This window comes from Lactuca virosa, chromosome 7, assembly GCF_052849685.1.
Source record: "Lactuca virosa cultivar CGN04683 chromosome 7, Lactuca_virosa_CGN04683_v6, whole genome shotgun sequence".
Classification (NCBI taxonomy): Eukaryota; Viridiplantae; Streptophyta; class Magnoliopsida; order Asterales; family Asteraceae; genus Lactuca; species Lactuca virosa.
In genome coordinates this window covers 6,678,769-6,699,746 of record NC_136432.1, presented here as the reverse complement: position 1 = coordinate 6,699,746, position 20,978 = coordinate 6,678,769, and the positions used below count along the sequence as shown (strand labels likewise).

General features: G+C 39.6%; 1 protein-coding gene across 1 annotated transcript; it reads left to right on the top strand.

The window, feature by feature from the left end:
- Positions 1-1,583: 1,583 nt before the first annotated feature.
- Positions 1,584-4,158, top strand: LOC145123343 (ribosomal RNA small subunit methyltransferase G). The gene is made up of 9 exons (XM_079058553.1): positions 1,584-1,791; positions 1,905-1,985; positions 2,480-2,569; positions 2,664-2,830; positions 2,934-3,003; positions 3,090-3,169; positions 3,262-3,324; positions 3,446-3,522; positions 3,859-4,158. The coding sequence occupies exons 1-9, from the start codon at positions 1,714-1,716 to the stop codon at positions 3,957-3,959; spliced, it is 807 nt and encodes a 268-aa protein (XP_078914679.1). The 5' UTR covers positions 1,584-1,713; the 3' UTR covers positions 3,960-4,158.
- The last annotated feature ends 16,820 nt before the right edge of the window (positions 4,159-20,978 follow it).

Genomic DNA, 20,978 nt, shown 5'->3' with positions numbered 1-20,978 from the left:
GAAAAATGATATAATTGAGTATTAATAACCATTATGTGGAAAAAAATGTAAATAAGATAATAGAGTTATTTGAAACGTCTCAATTTTCACAATATTTTTTTTATTTTTAATTAAAATCAAACACCATCTTCATAAACCAAAACCAATAAAATCATTTGTTTTCAAGAGACAAAAACCCAAAATCGGAGTATGATAAATAAATGCGGAATCACAAAGTACAAAAACTGTTGATGAGTGTGTACAGTCACGCATTCGTCTTCCCACGATCATCTTAAGTACCTAAAACATTTAATCCATAATTATAAGCTAAAATTCAATGGGTTTTCCAAAATATCATAAACATTATAATACATGCAAACATACAAACATTAACCTTCAGCACGAAGTTGGTCTGCCACTTTTGCCTTCAGCATAAAGCTTGTATGCACCCTTGCCTTTAAGGCTCAACAAAAAGTTGGTCTGCACCTAGCCTTCAGCATGAAGTTGGTCCGCCCGAGTATCTTGGCCTTCAGTACAAATCTTTATTGCCTCAACTCACCACAAATATGTCGATATATATATATATATATATATATATATATATATATATATATATATATATATATATATATATATATATATATATAACATCCGGTTTCGAGAAGTTTCCTATTTCGGGAATCATGGGCATTTAGTGGAACAAGTAAGGGCCTTGGAATTCAAAGGGCTTGGGTTTTAGAGCCAATGGGGATATGGATTATATAGGTTATGTGATCCAACTCTCAATTTGTGTTTTTTAGTCAAATGGTATAATGGTAAAAGTGATGCTTCAGACTTCTTTCATGAAATAAGGATTCTAGTTCGGTAAGTTCTAAGTCAAAGGAGATTAGATGGGATTGAAGGGTTTTTCATTACCTTTCCGAGCATATAAAGAACGTCGAAAACGGAGTTGGGACGAATATGTTATGGTTATTGGGAGTTAGAATGGAAATGAGATTTGGCCTGTACACTAGGCGTACATGGCATGTACGCTGGGCGTACTTCACTTAATCTGGTCGTGGGGTTTCTCTCTAGTACGCTGGGCGTACTTGTGGCAGGGTCAAACCCTAGTTTTTAGGTCTTGGACCCTATTTAAAGATCTTAACCCTTTGGAAACCCTTCTTATCTCCCGCCTCCATTATCTAAAGCAGTTCCCTCGAAACTCTAGCCCCATTTTGAGATTCTTGAGGACTTTGAGTGATTTGGAGTGTTCTTGGTGCGTTGTGGAAGAATGAGAAGTTTATCCTTGAGGATTGTTGTGTCTAGAGCTTGGAGATCAGGACTTTTATAATCTTTGCAAGTTTCTGGGTTTACCGGTTCTAGACACACTTTAATCGGTACCATATTCGGAAACGGTTTTTATATACTGGTATGGTTTCCGGTCCTACAAAATATTGTTAACAGGTTTCGGGTTTTCCTAGTCCGAGTCCATCCAGTCCGGGTTTGGACCCACTTTAAAAACTCTATTAGGGACCAGTATTGTTACTCCCAAAATGTTTTGAACCAAAATGATAATTTTTGACAAAACATAACAACCACTTTTGAATAAAAAAATACATTTTTTTTTTCGCACGGACTGAGTGTAGACGTGGAGAGAGACAAAAATGGAGGCTTTCAATTGAAATCTCTTGGACTGCAACGAAGAGTTCAAGCTCTCCAGTCGTTTCCTACCGACTGGATTAGAAAGAGAGAGAAATGGGGGATCTGTATGCGTTGGATTTCGATGGAGTTCTATGTGATAGCTGCGGAGAGAGCTCGATTTCTGCTGTTAAGGTATCTCTTTCTGATTCACACCCACACGTCTTCGCTAATTTGAGCTTTTTGTGTAAACGTATATGTAAATCGGTAGAATTGAAGGATTGAATTGGTTCGACTGACTGATACAGGCAGCTAAACTGAGATGGCCAGAATTGTTTGTTACCGTGGATTCATCAATGGAGGATTGGATTGTTGATCAGATGCACATAGTATGTTTTCTCTTCGTTACGTGTTTATGATTTGTACCGATTATTTTGTAATTTTTATGGAAATTAGGTTGTTTTAGCCTGTAACTTATGTGTGGTTGAACAATGCTACATAGAAACCGAAAAGGGATCTACGCCTGAGAATCAAAGATTAACCGGATTGCTGTTGCACTTATTTATTAGTTATTGAGGGTATGTTAGATGTTATCGTGAGGACTTTGTAACAAAATTAGAAAGTTATTGGAAAATTTAGTGTTGGATTCTTATGATTGAATGATGTAATAAGTTCAATTGGTGAGGTTTTCAACCATACTTGACTAATTGAGTTCAATGTGTAGGCCAATTAAGTGATGTTGAACTCCATCAAACACCCATTGTGCAATTAGAACTTGCTCCATTTTATTTTAAAGTTTGAAGTATTGACTTGATATTACCTCTAAAATATCACACCTTTCACCTACAATTGTATCTCAGATAAATTTGTGTATCTGTGGCAGGTGCGGCCTGTAGTGGAAACTGGATATGAGAACCTGTTACTTGTGAGATTGCTTCTGGAGATTAAGATCTCATCATTGCGCAAGTCATCAGTGTGTATATAAATAACAAAATTTTACCATATTAATATCACCTAATGGTTTGATAGTGTGTTTAAACATGATTACTTTTCATTTAATGTTCAAGGTGGCTGAAGGGCTCACAATTGATGGAATATTGGAAAACTGGTCAAAGATAAAACCAGTAATAATGGAAGAATGGGGTGAAAACAGAGATGCCCTTGTAGATTTGTTTGGAAAAGTTAGGGATGAATGGATTGAGAATGACTTGGCTACCTGGATTGGAGCTAACAGGTGAATTATGATTTTGTGCTTAAATTAAAATTCATATTTTACTAATATAATTTTGTAGATAACAAAGTTATGAAGTCTGGTGTCATTTTTATTTCCTTTATAGGTTTTATCCAAGTGTTCCTGATGCATTGAAGTTTGCCAGTTCACAAATCTATATAGTTACCACAAAACAAGTACCCTCCCTTTTCACGTTTTGATGGTTTTCGAAGGGTATTTTGTTCATATTAATATTACATAGTAAATTTTGTAACTTTTTCAGGGTCGTTTTGCTGATGCATTATTGCGGGAACTTGCTGGAGTTACCTTACCACCTGAAAGAATATATGGTCTTGGAACTGGGTGAGTGTCTTTACTAAAAGAACTTGTAAAAAATTAAATAGTTTTGATTTCTTTAACCAAATTCTGTTTTTTTTTTCAACTTCCAAAATTAGTCCAAAAGTAGAAGTGCTGAAGATGCTTCAGAAGCAACCTGAACACCAAGGTCTCACCCTACAGTAAGTCACCAAATGGCAAACAACCGGAACCAACTTTGTGCTAATTTCTAATTTGGTCCCTGGAGTTTGAAAATCACCAAGAACATCCACAAACTTTCTTTATCTTTTTTGCTTTTACCAGCTTCGTGGAAGATCGACTAGCAACATTAAAAAATGTCATCAAAGAACCCGAGTTAAATGGATGGAACTTGTATCTAGGTAACAACATCTCAAAACTTCCCTCTATTTTCTTTTCCTTAGAAATGGAGCAAATATAGCAACCTTCTTTAATCTCCATACCAATATTGATAAAAAAATGTAACTAATAGCAATTATGGTAAACAATAAAGTACAATGCCTATATTAGTAAAAAAGGTAAAGTATGTTGCTATCTCCTGCAATTTTCTCTCTTTTTTTTTTCATCTATGTTGTTCTTCATAGATAATTCAGATAGATTTGTACCATTTCGTTTTATTGATTAAATTAAAAAGTCGTATGTTTTATTTCTTTTTGTATGCGAGAATTAAAAACACGTGTACAAATATTTTTACACAGGTGACTGGGGGTACAACACTCAGAAAGAGAGGGAGGAAGCTGCAACTTATTCCAGGATTCATCTTCTTCAGCTCTCTGATTTCAGCAAGAAGTTAAAATGAATGTATTTTTCCAAAACATCTTTGTAACATCAAATACAACTGGAAACATTTTTTTTTTACTAGATTTTTTCTGAATATTTTTAGAACAAACTTAAATCTTAATAAATTGAGATGTATGGCTTTTACAATTGGTTTTATCATGTAATTGGAAAAGAATAGTTGGCAACCATTTATTCCATTTTAAGTTGTTATTTTAACATGTATAATAGTATCCATTATAAATTAACGTTTACATTTTGATTTCAATTTTATGCGACGAATTTAATTGGCTTCCACATTATAAGTTCAAAGCTGCATTACGAATTATTTTCCACTTGTTATCTAAAAAGATCTATACTACTATTTTATAGTTATTCACTAAAACAACCGGTCATCATATTTTAAGGAGATGTAGAAGGTGATTTATGGTGAACAACTAGACTAGGGTATTTTGGTGAATAATACTGGGGTGATTTATCCTGCGGCTAGGTTTTTTCATGAGGTTGAAGAAGTTTGGATGAATGTGATGAAAGTAAATGTGATAGGTACCAGTTTGGTAACAAGAGTTGTGATTGAAGGATTGGTTGAGAAGAAAAGATGTGTCATTGTTAATATTAGTTCGAGTACTACCATTGTTGTACCTTCACATCCTCTTTATGCGATCTATGCTGGCAACAAAACGTTAGTTGGTCATTAATTCTCTTTCTTTCTTTTAATTCGATCCATGGTTCTCTTTTTCCGTTTTAAGATCAAATTAAGGCATATATGGTTTAATTTGAGTTAAGAAACATGCACTAGGAATGTTTTTACAACCAAAAGGTAGACATGGTTTTGATTAAGGAATAAGTGAAACTCAAAAGGTATATATTGTGACAAATTAAGGTTCTAAAATTCATATTTGTAACGTCCGTGTTTCTCGCTAGGCATTAATAAAATGATGTAATTGTAATTGTCGACAATTGTAAAAGTATTGGATTAAGGAATAAGTGAAACTCAAAAGGAATAAGTAAGGGAGGAGGAACACAAAAGTCAGTAAAAGTATTGGATTAAGGAATAAGTGAAACTCAAAAGGTATATATTGTGACAAATTAAGGTTCTAAAATTCATATTTGTAACGTCCGTGTTTCTCGCTAGGCATTAATAAAATGATGTAATTGTAATTGTCGACAATTGTAAACCTTTATGAAGTAAATAAAGAGAATTATTTGAGTATTACGTGATTTATATATGTCGTATATGTAACGCCCCCGTTCCATGTACACAATTATTGAAATTATTCAAAAATATAATTGATCCACTCGATGAGTTGGTAGCCCTAACTCGTCGAGTAGATGGCAGAAAAGACGCGGGATTTAAAGAGTCTACTCGGCGAGTCCAAGCATGAACTCGACGAGTAGGACTGCCAGTGGGAAACCCTAATCTTTAGGGTTTGCACCCTATTTAAGCAACATTTCAGGCCCCCATTCCAGCCTCCATTACCTCTGTGACATCCCCATTTTCACGGCCAGAAAAGACCGATTTGTTTATGCTTTGTTTTGAAATCAGAGTAATCGTTTAAAGAAAACTGCTGCGGAATTTGTTCCCAAAACAAAATGTGATAAGAATTTATCAAAGCATTTCTTTAAAGAAATGTATTTTCATTAAATAACAAAATCTCTGGATGACATGTTCCGATACAGACCAAAAGCATAAACAGTATAAAATAGACCTTACAACAGATATTTACAACTACTGGTCTATTGTCCAAAATCTCTCGTCAAGTCCACCAATTTATACTCTTGTGCCGTTACCTGTAATACAAAGAAAACTGAGTGGGTCAGACTTGGGAGCCTGGTGAGCATATAGGGTTTTCAACCCACAATAATATAATTATTATATTCAATCATCAAACAATCAATCCAATTACCCATCCCCATTATCTTCTTTATTTCTTAAGGTTTTACCCTAAGAACCGACTATCCTTCCTTCATTCGTTCCTAAGGATTGACCTAAGGAATCGACATAAGGTCCATTGCTACCACGGTTTATACAACAGGCACTACGTCACATAGTCGCCAGAGTTTATACCATAGGCACTACGTCTCATAGTCACCAGGGTTTATACAATAGGCACTACGTCTCATAATAGACACTACGTCTCATAGTCACCAGGGTTTATACAATAGGCACTACATCTCATAGTCATCGGGGTTTATACAATAGGCACTACGTCTCATAGTCACCAGGGTTTATACAATAGACACTACGTCTCATAGTCACCGGGGTTTATACAATAGGCACTACGTCTCATAGTCACCAGGGTTTATACAATAGACACTACGTCTCATAGTCACCAGATATTTCATCTACCCATGTTCTACCCAACATATTTGTAGATATAAAATATATATACAGTTTAAATCATTAAAAACCTGTATAAAACATCCATTCCACACCCATCACAAATAAACAAACAATACATAACCCATAACACGTATTTCATAGCAAATACTTCATATTTATGTGTTAGAAGAAAGTAACTACACACTCACTTGATCAGAAGATGATCGGGCAGCACTACGACTCTAAGAATAGTATTTCTTCAGTGAAACCGGGAGATCTTCACAAAAACCGGGCTTCTCGCGGGCAGAGTTTCGGCTCGGAAACTTTACTTCTCGGGATCTTTGGGGCTTCGGGACTCGCTTCGGGTGTCGGGATGATACCGGGGCTTCGGGGTGGTTTAGAGGGGCTTGAGCGGTGTTTCGAGGTGAAAGAAATGAGTGGAAAGCAACAAAATTCCGGGAAGCTTCGCACCCTTTTTATAGGGCTGGCTGACTCCTCGTACGCAGGGCGTACCTGCGAGGAACGCGGGGCGTTCCGGAGCGCAGGGCGTTCCCTGCTCGTACGCAGCGCGTTCAGTAGCTTCAGACGTCAGCGCTTACCTCAGCCTCGGACGGTGCACCGGATGGGACTAGTGGGCGACGTGGACTAACCTAGACCCAACATTTCCGAACGCGGGGCGTTCCCTCGGAACGCATGGCGTTCATTTCAGACCAATTCTCGAGATTTGAGCCCAAAACTTGTAAAATCTGTAACCTTCGCGTACGATCTCCGTTTTCGACGTTCTTTATATCCACGCGTAGGTGGGAATATACTCTACCACTCTCGTTTAGACTTCGTCGGCTAATTCTGAATTTATTTTTAATAATATATTTTTAATAGGCCGGGACAGGAAAACTCCGTTAGAAATTCATAACTTCTTCATCTGACGTCCGTTTTCGTCTGTCTTTCAACGTTGTACTATTATCGACGAGATCTTCAATTCTCGTTTAGATTGTATCAACTAGAAATCACTCGATCTCAAATCCGAACTTCGGGCTGCATACTGCTAAGCTGAAACTTAGAAAAATCATAACTTCCTCATACGAAGTCAGATTTGGACGTTCTTTTTATGCACGCTCTCGGTTTAACGAACTCTACGACTTTCATTTAGATCACTAAGGCTAAATATCGCTCTATCGTAAATTCATTATTTACGTCGCACTGTGTCGTGCCGGTTCTGTCGCGAAACTTCGACATGTCATAACTTCTTCGTTATAACTCGGATTTCGGCATTCTTTATATTTTCGGAAACCTTGCCACGACCACTACAACTTAGTTAAGATTATTCATTCTAAATAATATTTTATCAAAAAGTCATTTTTGACGCTTATCGTCTCTAAATTGTCTAGCCCGGATCTACGGGCGTTACAATTATCTCCCCCTTAGGATGATTACGTCCCGGAATCATCAACGGAAATAGAGCTTGTATAATGATTCCATACGTTATCTTTTCATCCTAGGTAACTTCTATTTTTCTTCGAATGAGTATTTAACTCTAGGGCTTCCTGACTGCAGACGATGCTCAATCTTGCATCTGCTTTTCGTACTATGTTGGACTTTCAATCATAACTTTCAAGTTACACAATAAGTCCTTATTGTGGACTCCTTCTTCTTCTTAGGATAAATACTTTCTTTTATCTATTGTAACAGACCGATGGGTCATGCTCTAATGATCTCTCATCGTATGATGCAACGCTTAGACTCAAGTCTCTTAGAGTCAAATTCCAGAATGGAATATATCTTCCTTCATGTTCTAATGTGATATAATCACATTTTAGCATGTAGCATCTCTAGCTACTTACAAGCGCGATGCTATTGGTTGCATTGATTTCAATCTTCTGACTTAAGTCAGATGCTACCTCGAACTTGGTTCTCCGAACCACGTAACAAACTCATTGAAGTCGGACTCAATTTGATATGACCATTAGGGTCAGAATAACAATCATCTCATTAGTCATTACCGAAACGATGGTAACGACATACTTGAATAAAACGAGACCAATCACTAGCTTCTTGGTAACCTTGTGACTTTTCCTGATCCAAGCGTGAGTCCCGTGCTTCCAGTAGTATAGATCTCTACTACTATTCACACCTACTCATACTCGTCACAAGTATTGTCTCTCAGTCTAACCAAGTCACCATACAAAAATCACACAATCATTTAACACATCAAATATTAAAACCATAAATATCACATAGATATCAAAACCAGGGTTTATATTATTTCTTGAAACGATTACACAAAGGTTCAAGTTCACCCTATACTATGCCTCTAGTAGGCTAAACCACAAGTTACTATTCGCCTTTCTACTTCATAACTTGGTCTTTGGATATAAAATCCTCATCCTTGATTCCTCGCGTGATTGTCTGCTTCGTCGAGGATCATGTGGAATGCCCTTGGCTGTGGCGGTGTGTTTTTCTTTGGGCAGTCTCTAGAAACATGCCCTTCTTCGTTACATCCGTAGCACACCTTTTTGTTGGATGCGCACTTGTTGGCGTAATGTCTTGTCTTCCCACATTTGTAGCAAGTCATCTCCTCGCTACACTTCCCGAAGTGTTTCTTTTTACACTTCTCGCACCACTTAGCTTCATCTCTTCCCCCAGATTTCGAGAATTTTCTTTCTTTGTTGATCACTGAAGATCCCTCATGCTTCCTTTTCTCTCCAACATCAGCTCTCTCCAGACCTTTCTCTCTTATCTGGGTCTCGACATTCCTAGCAGCCCAAATGGCGGCTTTCAGAGTGGTCGCTTGTTTGACCATCAGACCAAAGTCCGCTGGTAATCCGAGGGCAAACTTGTTGACCTTGGAAAGTTCCGTTGGAAGTAGGTAGGGAACAAGCTTCATTTTCTCCGTAAAACTAGTAGCGTACCCGGTGACGCTCAACCTTCCCTTTTTCAGATTCTGGAACTCATTATTGATTTCCAGAAGGTCCTGCTCGGAGCAGTATTTCATCTTTAGTTGCACCCCAAAATCTTCCCACGACATCTTGCTAGCTTCCCCCTTGGGCATAGAACCATCCAGTAGCTTCCATCAGCTCAGCACTCCAGATTTTAATAGAGGGATCGCGAGCGCGGTCTTCTGTCTATTGCTGCATTCAAAACTTTCAAACATTGTCTCCATCTCGGAGATCCAGTCCATAACTTGCACCGGTGTTGGGCTCCCAGAAAGACACGGTGGCTTGGATGCCATAAAATCCTTGTACTTGCACCCACGCCCATCATTTCCTCCATCATGGTTGTTCTGTCGAACTAACGGTGGTTCGGCTTGACCAATAATCCCACTTAAGTTTCCTCCTTCTGACTGCCCTCCATTCACTTCGGGCTCTTCAACTTGCATTGAAAGTTCGTCACGATTCTGCCGAAGCAGGCGTCTAGTTTCTTCCATCTGACGATCCAACATCGTTTGAATCATCAATTGTACTCCAGCCATTGCCATCGGCTCAGGTGGTGCTGCTGCAACAACTACTTGCTCAATCACAGGTGGTTGATTCCTGTTTTCGTTCACGTTTCCAGCTCCACTCCTGGTTCTTGCCATTTTTGATCTATACACCGAATAAGGTGATTTTAGATCCTCATTCACGGTAGATATTCAAATCATCCTTATCACTCCGAAACGTTTACATGCTAGTTCTAATATCGTAGTCGTACGCTTAGAATCCTAAACACATAAGGTTTCCAGATCTGGTCGGCAACAGACCATAGATCCGAACAAACAATATCATATATAGCAAACATATAGCATTTAGGACATAAAAGCATTTTAAGCATCTTTCCTAAAATATACTAGTTCTCGTGTCTAAAATATGGTAGACACTCATCTCACAATCATTGCTTAGCATTCTAAGTTTAAGTCTATAAATCCTACAAATTCCTAGTTCGCTTAAACTAATGCTCTGATACCAACTGTGACATCCCCATTTTCACGGCCAGAAAAGACCGATTTGTTTATGCTTTGTTTTGAAATCAGAGTAATCGTTTAAAGAAAACTGCTGCGGAATTTGTTCCCAAAACAAAATGTGATAAGAATTTATCAAAGCATTTCTTTAAAGAAACGTATTTTCATTAAATAACAAAATCTCTGGATGTCATGTTCCGATACAGACCAAAAGCATAAACAATATAAAATAGACCTTAAAACAGATATTTACAACTACTGGTCTATTATCCAAAATCTCTCGTCAAGTCCACCAATTTATACTCTTGTGTTAACCTGTAATACAAAGAAAACTAAGTGGGTCAGGCTTGGGAGCCTGGTGAGCATATAGGGTTTTCAACCCACAATAATATAATTGTTATATTCAATCATCAAACAATAAATCCAATTACCCATCCCCATTATCTTCTTTATTTCTTAAGGTTTTACCCTAAGAACCGACTATCCTTCCTTCATTCGTTCCTAAGGATTGACCTAAGGAATCGGCACAAAGTCCATTGCTACCACGGTTTATACAACAGGCACTACGTCACATAGTCGCCAGGATTTATACCATAGGCACTACGTCTCATAGTCACCAGGGTTTATACAATAGGCACTACGTCTCATAGTCATCAGGGTTTATATAATAGGCACTACGTCTCATAGTCACCAGGGTTTATACAATAGGCAGCACGTCTCATAGTCACCGGGATTTATACAATAGGCACTACGTCTCATAGTCACCAGGGTTTATACAATAGGCACTACGTCTCATAGTCACCAGGGTTTATACAATAGGCACTACGTCTCATAGTCACCAGATATTTCATTTACCCATGTTCTACCCAACATATTTGTAGATATAAAATATATATACGGTTTAAATCATTAAAAACCTGTATAAAACATCCATTCCACACCCATCACAAATAAATAAACAATACATAACACATAGCACGTATTTCATAGCAAATACTTCATATTTATGTGTTAGAAGAAAGTAACTACACACTCACTTGATCAGAAGATGATCGGGCAGCACTACGGCTCTAAGAGTAGTATTTCTTAAGTGAAACCGGGAGATCTTCACAAAAACCGGGCTTTTCGCGGGCAGAGTTTCGGCTTGGAAACTTTACTTCTCGGGATCTTCGGGGCTTCGGGACTCGCTTCGGGTGTCGGGATGATACCGGGGCTTCGGGGTGGTTTAGAGGGGCTTGAGCGGTGTTTCGAGGTGAAAGAAATGAGTGGAAAGCAACAAAATTCCGGGAAGCTTCGCACCCTTTTTATAGGGTTGGCTGACTCCTCGTACGCAGGGCGTACCTGCGAGGAACGCGGGGCGTTCCGGAGCGCAGGGCGTTCCCTGCTCGTACGCAGCGCGTTCAGCAGCTTCAGACGGCAGCGCTTACCTCAGCCTCGGACGGTGCACCGGATGGGACTAGTGGGCGACGTGGACTAACCTAGACCCAACATTTCCGAACGCGGGGCGTTCCCTCGGAACGCATGGCGTTCATTTCGGACCAATTCTCGAGATTTGAGCCCAAAACTTGTAAAATCTGTAACCTTCGCGTACGATCTCCATTTTGTAGATTGTATCGGCTAGAAATCACTCGATCTCAAATCCGAACTTCGGGCTGCATACTGCTAAGCTAAAACTTAGAAAAATCATAACTTCCTCATACGAAGTCAGATTTGGACGTTCTTTTTATGCATGCTCTCGGTTTAACGAACTCTACGACTTTCGTTTAGATCACTAAGGCTAAATATCGCTCTATCGTAAATTCACTATTTACATCGCACTGTGTCGTGCCGGTTCTGTCGCGAAACTTCGACATGTCATAACTTCTTCGTTATAACTCGGATTTCGGCATTCTTTATATTTTCGGAAACCTTGCCACGACCACTACAACTTAGTTAAGATTATTCATTCTAAATAATCTTTTATCAAAAAGTCATTTTTGACGCTTATCGTCTCTAAATTGTCTAGCCCGGATCTACGGGCGTTACAACCTCCACTCCTCATTATCGAAACCCTAGCAGCCTTTGAGTATTCTTAAGCTTTTCTTGCCATTTTTGTGTGATTGAAGTTAGGAGAAGGAAGGAAACCTTTGGTGATTCAAGAAGAGGCAGTAGATCCAGAGCTTCTTTTGCATTTCAGAACCTTTGAAGGTATAAAGCTTATACCTTGGCTTCTTTTCACTTAGATCTTCATGAAAGCTTACTTGTTGTCACTTTTGAGCCATTTCTAAGTTTATTTTTGAGTAGTGAGCATTTGGGGACGTAAGGACTTCAGATCTAGACACTCATGAGCTCCAGAAGCTCAAAGTTGCCACCTTATTCGACCATGTCCCCATTCTATGCATTTAACCTCCATTATTGGATAAGTTTTGGTGTTTAAGCTCCATATCATCATGCATGAACGTAAAGTTAGCAACTTTACGTGTAATGCTAGCCTAGGGTGTCCAGATCTATGAATTAGAAGCATTGAAATGGATTAGAATCGACTGAATGGATATGTCACAAGGAGGACTCGGCGAGTTGTTCTCGGACTCGGCGAGTCGGGACATGAACCCTAACTCTTTTTCTAATTTGGAGTAGGACCAGTGAGTTGAGGTGGTGACTCAGTGGGTTGGACAGGACTTGGACGTGAAAGTTGAAAAACTCGACGAGTCTACGAAGGGACTCGGCGAGTTAGAGTCGATATGTCCCTTTTCTGATTACTCTAGGACTCGGCGAGTCTAAGGACGACTCGATGAGTTAGTTCGACCAGTCGCGATGACAGTTAGCATGGGGACTCGGCGAGTCATAGGGTGACTCGACGAGTCGAGTCGCGAGTTTTAGGGTTTCTGAGTTCTAGAACTCGGCGAGTCAATAGGCTGACTCGGCGAGTAAGTCAACCCAGAAGGTTGACTTTGGTCAGGACGTTGACTTTGACCAGGGGTAAAATGGTCATTTTACCCTAAGAAGGATTATCAGATTTTTGATTAAGTGTTGTTCTGGAATTATAGCCGGAGAGTCGCCGGAGCAGCAGATAAGGATCCTTCACCCAGTTTTTCAGCAGTCAGCCATACGAGGTGAGTTTCCTTCCAGTAGTAACGGGTCTACGGCCACAATGCCGGCCTGTTTAAGTTGTAGAGTATGCCGGGGTGAGCCCGATGATGGGGTTAGCCCGATGCAGTTTATATGATTCCGGACTTCGGTCCGATGCCGGGGCGGTCCCGAGAAGTAGTTATGTATGCTTGATGTCTTTGTGATTCATGCATGTTTATGTGTTATGTGTTTATGTGTTCCGGGGTAAGCCTGATGCCGGGGCAAGCCCGATGTATGTTAGTTATTATGCCATGCATTATATGTTCCGGGTCAAGCCCGATGTATGCTAGTTTTATATGTTATGATTATGTGTTCCGGGCTTCAGTCTGATGCCGGGGCAAGCCCGATGCAGATCATGTGATTATATTATGTGTTTATGATATATGTTATGTTGTGTATGTTCCGGGGTAAGCCTGATGTCGTGGCAAGCCCGATGCCGAGGTGAGCCTAATGCCCGATGCGGTCGGATGCCGGGGTGAGCCCGATGCCGGGCAGGAGTCCGATGCCGGGTAAGCCGATGCCGAGATTCGTCCCGATGCAGTTTGGAGTAGTCCCAGAGTTATGTTATTTGTTATATGTGCTTTGTATGGTATGTTGTAGTTTGGGGGAGCTCACTAAGCTTCGTGCTTACAGTTTTCAGTTTTGGTTTCATGTACTTCAGCTAGTAAAGGGAATGGCTCGAGTTGATGACATGGCACACACCACAGTTTTATTAGCCTGGGAGTTTACTCTGATGATTTGTTATGAGATTTTGATTTGAGACAGATACTATGATGTTTTACGATACATGATTTATGATTCTACTTATGACTTTGAGTGATTTATGATTTTAATAATGGTTTGAAAACGAAATTTTTGGGTCATATTTTTGGGATGTTTCAGTATACGTGCTTAAAACGATATAATAAAATAGGAATAAAAAACACGTTTAAAAAAGAAGAATAATTAGGCCGAGTAACCTTCATGAAAGATGAAGTGGTCGTGATGAGGATTCTGGAGATATAAAGAGCACCCCAATCTGACTAATAACGAATAAGTTATGATGCATTGAAGTTTCGCGTTCGACCCAAGACGACATCGAGTGTCGTAAGTAGTGAATCAGAGATAGATCGCTTATTAACCTAAGTGATCTAAACGAAAGTCGTAGTAATCATAAAACCGAGAGTGTGCATATAGAGAACGTCTAAATCTGACTTCATTAGATGAAGTTATGATTCGTCTAATATTTGAGCGTAACTGTATTAACACCGAAATCGAATTTTAGATTGGTTGATTTTTAGCCGAAACAATCTAAACGATAAATGAAGATCTCGTTAATAGGAGTCTGTCGATATAAAGATAGTCGAGAACAGACGTCGGACGAGAGAGTTATGAATTTTTAACAGACTTTAACAGTCTAAGACTATTAAAAATATAACTTTAAAAATAAAGTCAAAATTAGCCGAGAGATTCAAAATGAAAGTTATAGATCTCTTCGATAGCTACACATAGATATAAAACCCGTCGAAAACGGAGCTCATATGAAGAAGATGTAAGTTTTCTAAGATTTTATAAAAATCTACACGCAGTCGCGCTCACAGACAAGATGTGCGGCGCACATCGACAACCTACGAGATTGCGACACGTATCACCACTCGATGAATTCCACATCACCACCCCCACATAGTGCACGGAGCGCACCAACAAGGTGCACGGTGCACATTGCTTTTTCGGGCTATATATACTCGCCTCCGTATAAGCTTTCATCTTCACATCCCTACGTCCTTTGTCTCTCAATATTCTTCGACTTATAGTGTGACATCCCCCAATTTCTCGGCCAGAAAAGACCGGATTAATTTATGCTTTTAAAATAATTTCAGAGTAATCCTTTGATTAAAAGAGTTGCGGAATTTGTTCCCAAAACGAAATATGATAAAATAAGATTTACCAAAGCATTTCTTAAAGAAATGTATTCTCATTATATAACAAAACTCGGGATGTCATGTTCCGATACAGACCAAAAGCATAAACGGCACATTATAAGCCTTACAACAGTTATATACACTACAGGCCTATAATCAAAATATCTTGATAAGTCGTTCAACTTATGCGCTCGCGTCACTACCTGTAATACAAAGAAAACTGAGTGGGTCAGGCTTGGGAGCCTGGTGAGCATATAGGGTTTTCAACCCACAATAAATAAATTTATTAATTTCATCAAACAACAATAACCCGACTAATAAAGCATTATCTAGTCTATCGACAGGCAAAGCTAGGGAGGTTCCCTAGGTTTTTCGGGGGGTTTCGGGGCTAGAGAGAGGTTCTAGAGAGAGAGGGAAGTGATGGAAGGTGTGAGGAAGGGATTCACCTCTTATTTATAGGGGGCTGTGTAACGCCCGGGTTTTGGGGCTAAGCATTTTAGACGATGTAATAGTCTAGGTCAACTATTGTAACTCTTTTGATGTAATAAAGATGAAATATTTGAGTATTTTGTGAATTATGTGAATTTATGTGCTTATTATTTAATTATAAATGTATAATTAATAAAGAATAAAAATAAGCGTCAAAATTAAAGTATGATATAATCCCGATATCCTTACATAAAGTTGTAGTGGTCGAAACAAGGATTCCGGAGATAAAAAGAACGCCGAAATCCGAGTTATAACGAAGAAGTTATGACCCGTCGAAGTTTCACGACGGAACCGGCACGACACCGGGAAGCGTAAATAGTGAATTTACGATAAATCGATTTTTAGCCTTAGCGATCTAAACGAAAGTCGTAGAAAACGTTAAACCGAGAGCGTCCATAAAAAAGAACGCTCAAATCTGACTTAGTATGAGGAAGTTATGATTTTTCGAAGTTTCGGCTTAGCAGTGTACAACCCGAAGTTCGAATATTAGATCGAGCGGTTTTTAGCCGACACAACCTAAACGAGAATCGAAGATCTCGTTAATAGTAGCATAACGATAAAAAGACAGACGAAAACGGACGTCGGATGAAGAAGTTATGAATTTTTAACGGACCAATCCTGTCCCGGCTTGTTAAAAATATAACTTTTAAAATAAAGTCAAAATTAGCCGACGGAGTCTAAACGAAAGTTGTAGAGTACGTTCCCGCCTACGCGTGGATATAAATAACGTCGAAAACGGAGCTCGTATGTGAAAGTTACGAATTTTTAAAGTCGAGAGTGCAATTTGCAAAATCTGATGCAAGACGCGATGACGTGGCTCAATCCTAGCCGTTGCTTGCTCCCCACGGTCTCGCATCCGATGAACGCCACGTCGCCTCGCCTTTGCCCTACGCCCCGCGTCCAAGGCTGGTACGCCCATCGTACCTTCGGACCTGACCCTCTTGCGAGTGCGAGCCAGCTGGATCCGAGCTGGTGACCTTATCCGAAGTTACGCCCCGCGTAACTTCCTGAACGCCCCACGTAGATCCGAAGTTCGACCCCTATAAATACCCTGCGAGGGCTGCCGAGGAAATCACACCAAAACTCATTCTTTCTCTCACTACTTTCTCTCTCTAACCCATTTTAACCCCCTAAACCCTAGGAAAAATCCCTAGCACCCTAAGGAAGCCCCGAGGCTCCCGGAGTCCCGAGAAAAAGGGTCTTTCGGTTCGGAAACGCTGCTCCGAGCAAATCCCGGTTTTCTTTAAAATCCGTTGTAAGTGAGCTACGCCTACGCAATTTTTAATATAACTTTTAAATAATTATAGTAATGTTATTAGGTCCTTAAAATAATTATTTGAGCTATTATTATGAGTTATATTGAGTGTTATTTAACGCTTATATAATAATAATAATAGCTAGACTATTAATTAGTCGCGGTTAACGTTAAAACTAAACTCTAGTGGTATTGATACTAGGTTTTGGTCAAGGAAAAATTGTTTTGAGATAACGAAGTGCTGTTCAAGTACCGAGTCACCACCTAATCAGGTGAGTGCATAGTTACTTTCATCTTACACATAGATATGAAGTATTTTATATAAATTACGTGCTATGTGTGCATATTATCTGAATACTTGCTGTCTATGTTGGATGAATGATTTTATACACGTTTTTCATTATTTAAACTGTATATGTATTTTATATCTACAAAAATGTTGGGGGGTAAAACATGGGTAGATGTAATAAGACGATGTGTGATAAAATGATGAGAGGCCTCGATGTTGTTGGTGATCCAGTCATCTAGCGGAGTATAGATGACGACCACAGACTCTTCTAGACAGTCCAGTGGAACGCTAGCAGGCTCGCAACCTGTAGGTGTTTGTGAACGATGTGTTCACCGATGTACTCCATCCCCCTCATGGTTGCCTTTAGGACATTTATTGCTGAGGAACCCCCTTAGCAGTAGTGTCCATCCCGATTATGACCCTTAGGCTAGGTCCCTTATGATAGGTGTTTAGGGACGTAAAGTGAGGATAACGGGAACGGGTAATCGGGTTATTGTTGATCGATGAAATTAATAAACTTATTTATTGTGGGTTGAAAACCCTATGTGCTCACCAGGCTCCCAAGCCTGACCCACTCAGTTTCATGTATTACAGGTAGTGGCGCTCAAGCATAGATGTGATGTTTTGGATGAGGGATACGGATATAGGCCTGTAGATATGAAATAATGTAGTAAGACTTATATTGTACTGTTTATGCTTTTGATCTGTATCGAACATGACATCCCGAGTCTTTTAATGAAATACATTTCCTTGGAAATGCTTTTGATAAATCTTTATCATATTTTGTTTTGGGACAAATTCCGCAACACTTTTATTTAAAATGTTACTCTGATTTTCAAACAAGCATAAACAAAATCGGTCTTTTCTGGCCGTGAAAATGGGGATGTCACAGGCTGAAGGAAGGTTCACGTCGTGAATTTCTTAATGTTCACGTCGTGAGTGAGCTTGGGCTCCAAGTCTGAGCCAGGTGCTGACACGTGGCATCGCACACAGGGTGGAAATCAGTCGATTTTCAAAAATTCATAACTTTCGCATACGAGCTCCGTTTTCGACGTTCTTTATATCCACGCATAGGTAAAAATAAGATCTACAACTTTCATTTTGACTCCGTTGGCTAATTCTCGACCGATCTTAAATTTAACAGTACGAGGATATTATACTGTTAAATGTCCGCGTAAAATTCATAACTTCTACATACGGACTCCGTTTTCATATGTATTTTTACCGTTGAGTTCCTATTAATGAGATCTTCAACTCTCATTTAGGTCGCGTAGGCCAAAAACCACTCGATCTAAAATTCGAGACTCGGGTCGTGCACTGCTATGCCAAATCTTAGAAAATTCATAACTTCCTCATACGAGGTCAGATTTGGGCGTTCTTTTTTTTGTATGTTCCTGGTTTAACGTATTCTACGACTTTTGTTTAGATTTCTAAGGCTAAAAAGTCCTCCATTGTAAATTCACTATTTACGTCTCCCGGTGTCGTGCCGGTTTTGCCGAAAAACTTCGACAGGTCATAAGTTCTTCGTTATAACTCGGATTTTGGCGTTCTTTATATGTACGGAACCCATGTAACATATACTACCACTTGGAAAAGATTAATCCTTCTAAATAATCTTCCATCAAAAACTCATTTTTGATGCTTATTGTCTCTAAACTGACTAGCTCGGATCTGCGGGCGTTACAAGTAGCGATCGAAGAAAAGCCTTGGATAAACCTTCGGTAATATCCAGCTAATCCTAGAAAGCTTCGGATCTCCGTGGGACTTTTTGGTTGCTCCCACTTCATCACAGCTTCAATCTTTGCTGGATCAACCATTATCCCTTCTTGGTTGACCACGTGACCCAAGAATTTGACTTCTTGAATCCAAAAATCACATTTGGAGAACTTTGCATACAACTTCTCCTTATTTAAGACTTCTAACACTTCTCGCAAGTGTTTGCCATGCTCCTCTTGACTTTTCGAGTAAATCAGAATGTCATCTATGAACACTATCACGGATTTATCGAGGAATGGTTTACAAACCCTATTCATCAAATCCATGAATGCTGCTGGAGCATTGGTTAGTCCAAACGACATAACCAAAAACTCGTAGTGTCCATATCGTGTTATGAATGCAGTCTTATCGATATCCTGCTCTCTCACCTTTAGTTGATGATATCCTGACCTTCGGTCGATCTTTGAAAAATAGCTTGAGCCTTGCAGCTGATCGAACAGGTCATCAATCCTTGGCAATGGATACTTATTCTTTATTGTTGCTTTATTCAGCTCTCTAAAATCAATACACATCCTCATGCTGCCTTCCTTCTTCTTTACGAATAACACCGGAGCTCCCCAGGGTGATGAACTAGGTCTAATGAAACCTCTGTCCAATAATTCCTGAAGTTGTGTTATAAGCTCCTTCATCTCTGTTGGTGCTAATCGGTACGGTGTTTTTGCTATTGGCGTCGTTCCTGGTAACAAGTCTATTCTAAACTCCACTTGTCTGTCAGGCGGTAATCCGGGAAGATCTTCGGGAAATACTTCCGGATAATCACACATCACAAAAATGCTCTGCATCTCCTTTTTGTCATTCTTTGCATCAATCACGAATGCCAGATATGATGTACATCCCTTGGCCAAACACTTTCTAACTATCATTGTGGAAATGATTCCAGAATTTACTCTACGTTTGTCCCCATACACCATAAATGACTCTTTCCCTGGCGGGTTTACTTTTACTATCTTCTTTCTGCACAATATTTCGGCATCATTGGTGCTAAGCCAATCCATTCCCAACACGATGTCGAAACCATTTAGCTCGATAGGCAATAATTCCTCGTGGAACTTATTCCCATTCAAATCAATGAAGATGTTTTTCATGCGATGGCTAACATGTACAAACTTACCACTAGCAACTTCGACTAATAAAGCATTATCTAGTCTATCGAAAGGCAAAGCTAGTTTTCTACCAAATTCATGCGAAATAAAGGAGTAGTTGGCTCCAGAATCAAATAAAATTTGGGCAGGCAATTTGTTTACGAGAAAGGTACCTGAAGCGACATCAACTTCATCTTTTGCAGCTTCAAGTGTCATCTGAAAGGCTCTTGCCTTCGGTTTTGGTGGAATGTTGGGTTTTGCTGCCTCCTTCTTTTTCGGACAGTGTTTCAAAACGTTCCCTTCCTCGTTACATCCAAAGCATACCCTCTTGTTGGACGGACACTCATTGGGATAATGCCCAGTATTTCCACATTTGTAGCAAGTCACCTCCTCACTACATTTCCCAGAGTGCTTTTTCTTGCACTTTTCACACCATTTCGCTTCGCCTCCTCCTCTTCCTCCAAACTTCTTCGAATTAGACTTTGAAAATTTGCTTTTCTTGTTGGAACCTGAAGTTCCTTCAAAATTTCTCTTTTTGCCAACTTCTGCCCTCTCCAGACCCTTCTCTATGATCTGGGTCTCAACATTCTTAGCAACCCAGATGGCGGCTTTCAAAGTGGTTGCTTGCTTGACCATCGGACCAAAGTCCGCTAGTAATCCGTGGGCAAACTTATTGACCTTGGAGAGTTCAGTCGGAACTAGATAAGGAACAAGCTTCATCTTTTCCGTAAAACTAGCAGCGTATTCAGTGACGCTCAACTTTCCCTTCTTCAAATTCTAGAACTCATTGTTGATTTCCAGAAGATCCTGCTCAGAGCAGTATTGCATTTTCAGCTGTACTAGAAAATCCTCCCAAGACATCTTACTAGCTTCTCCCTTAGGCA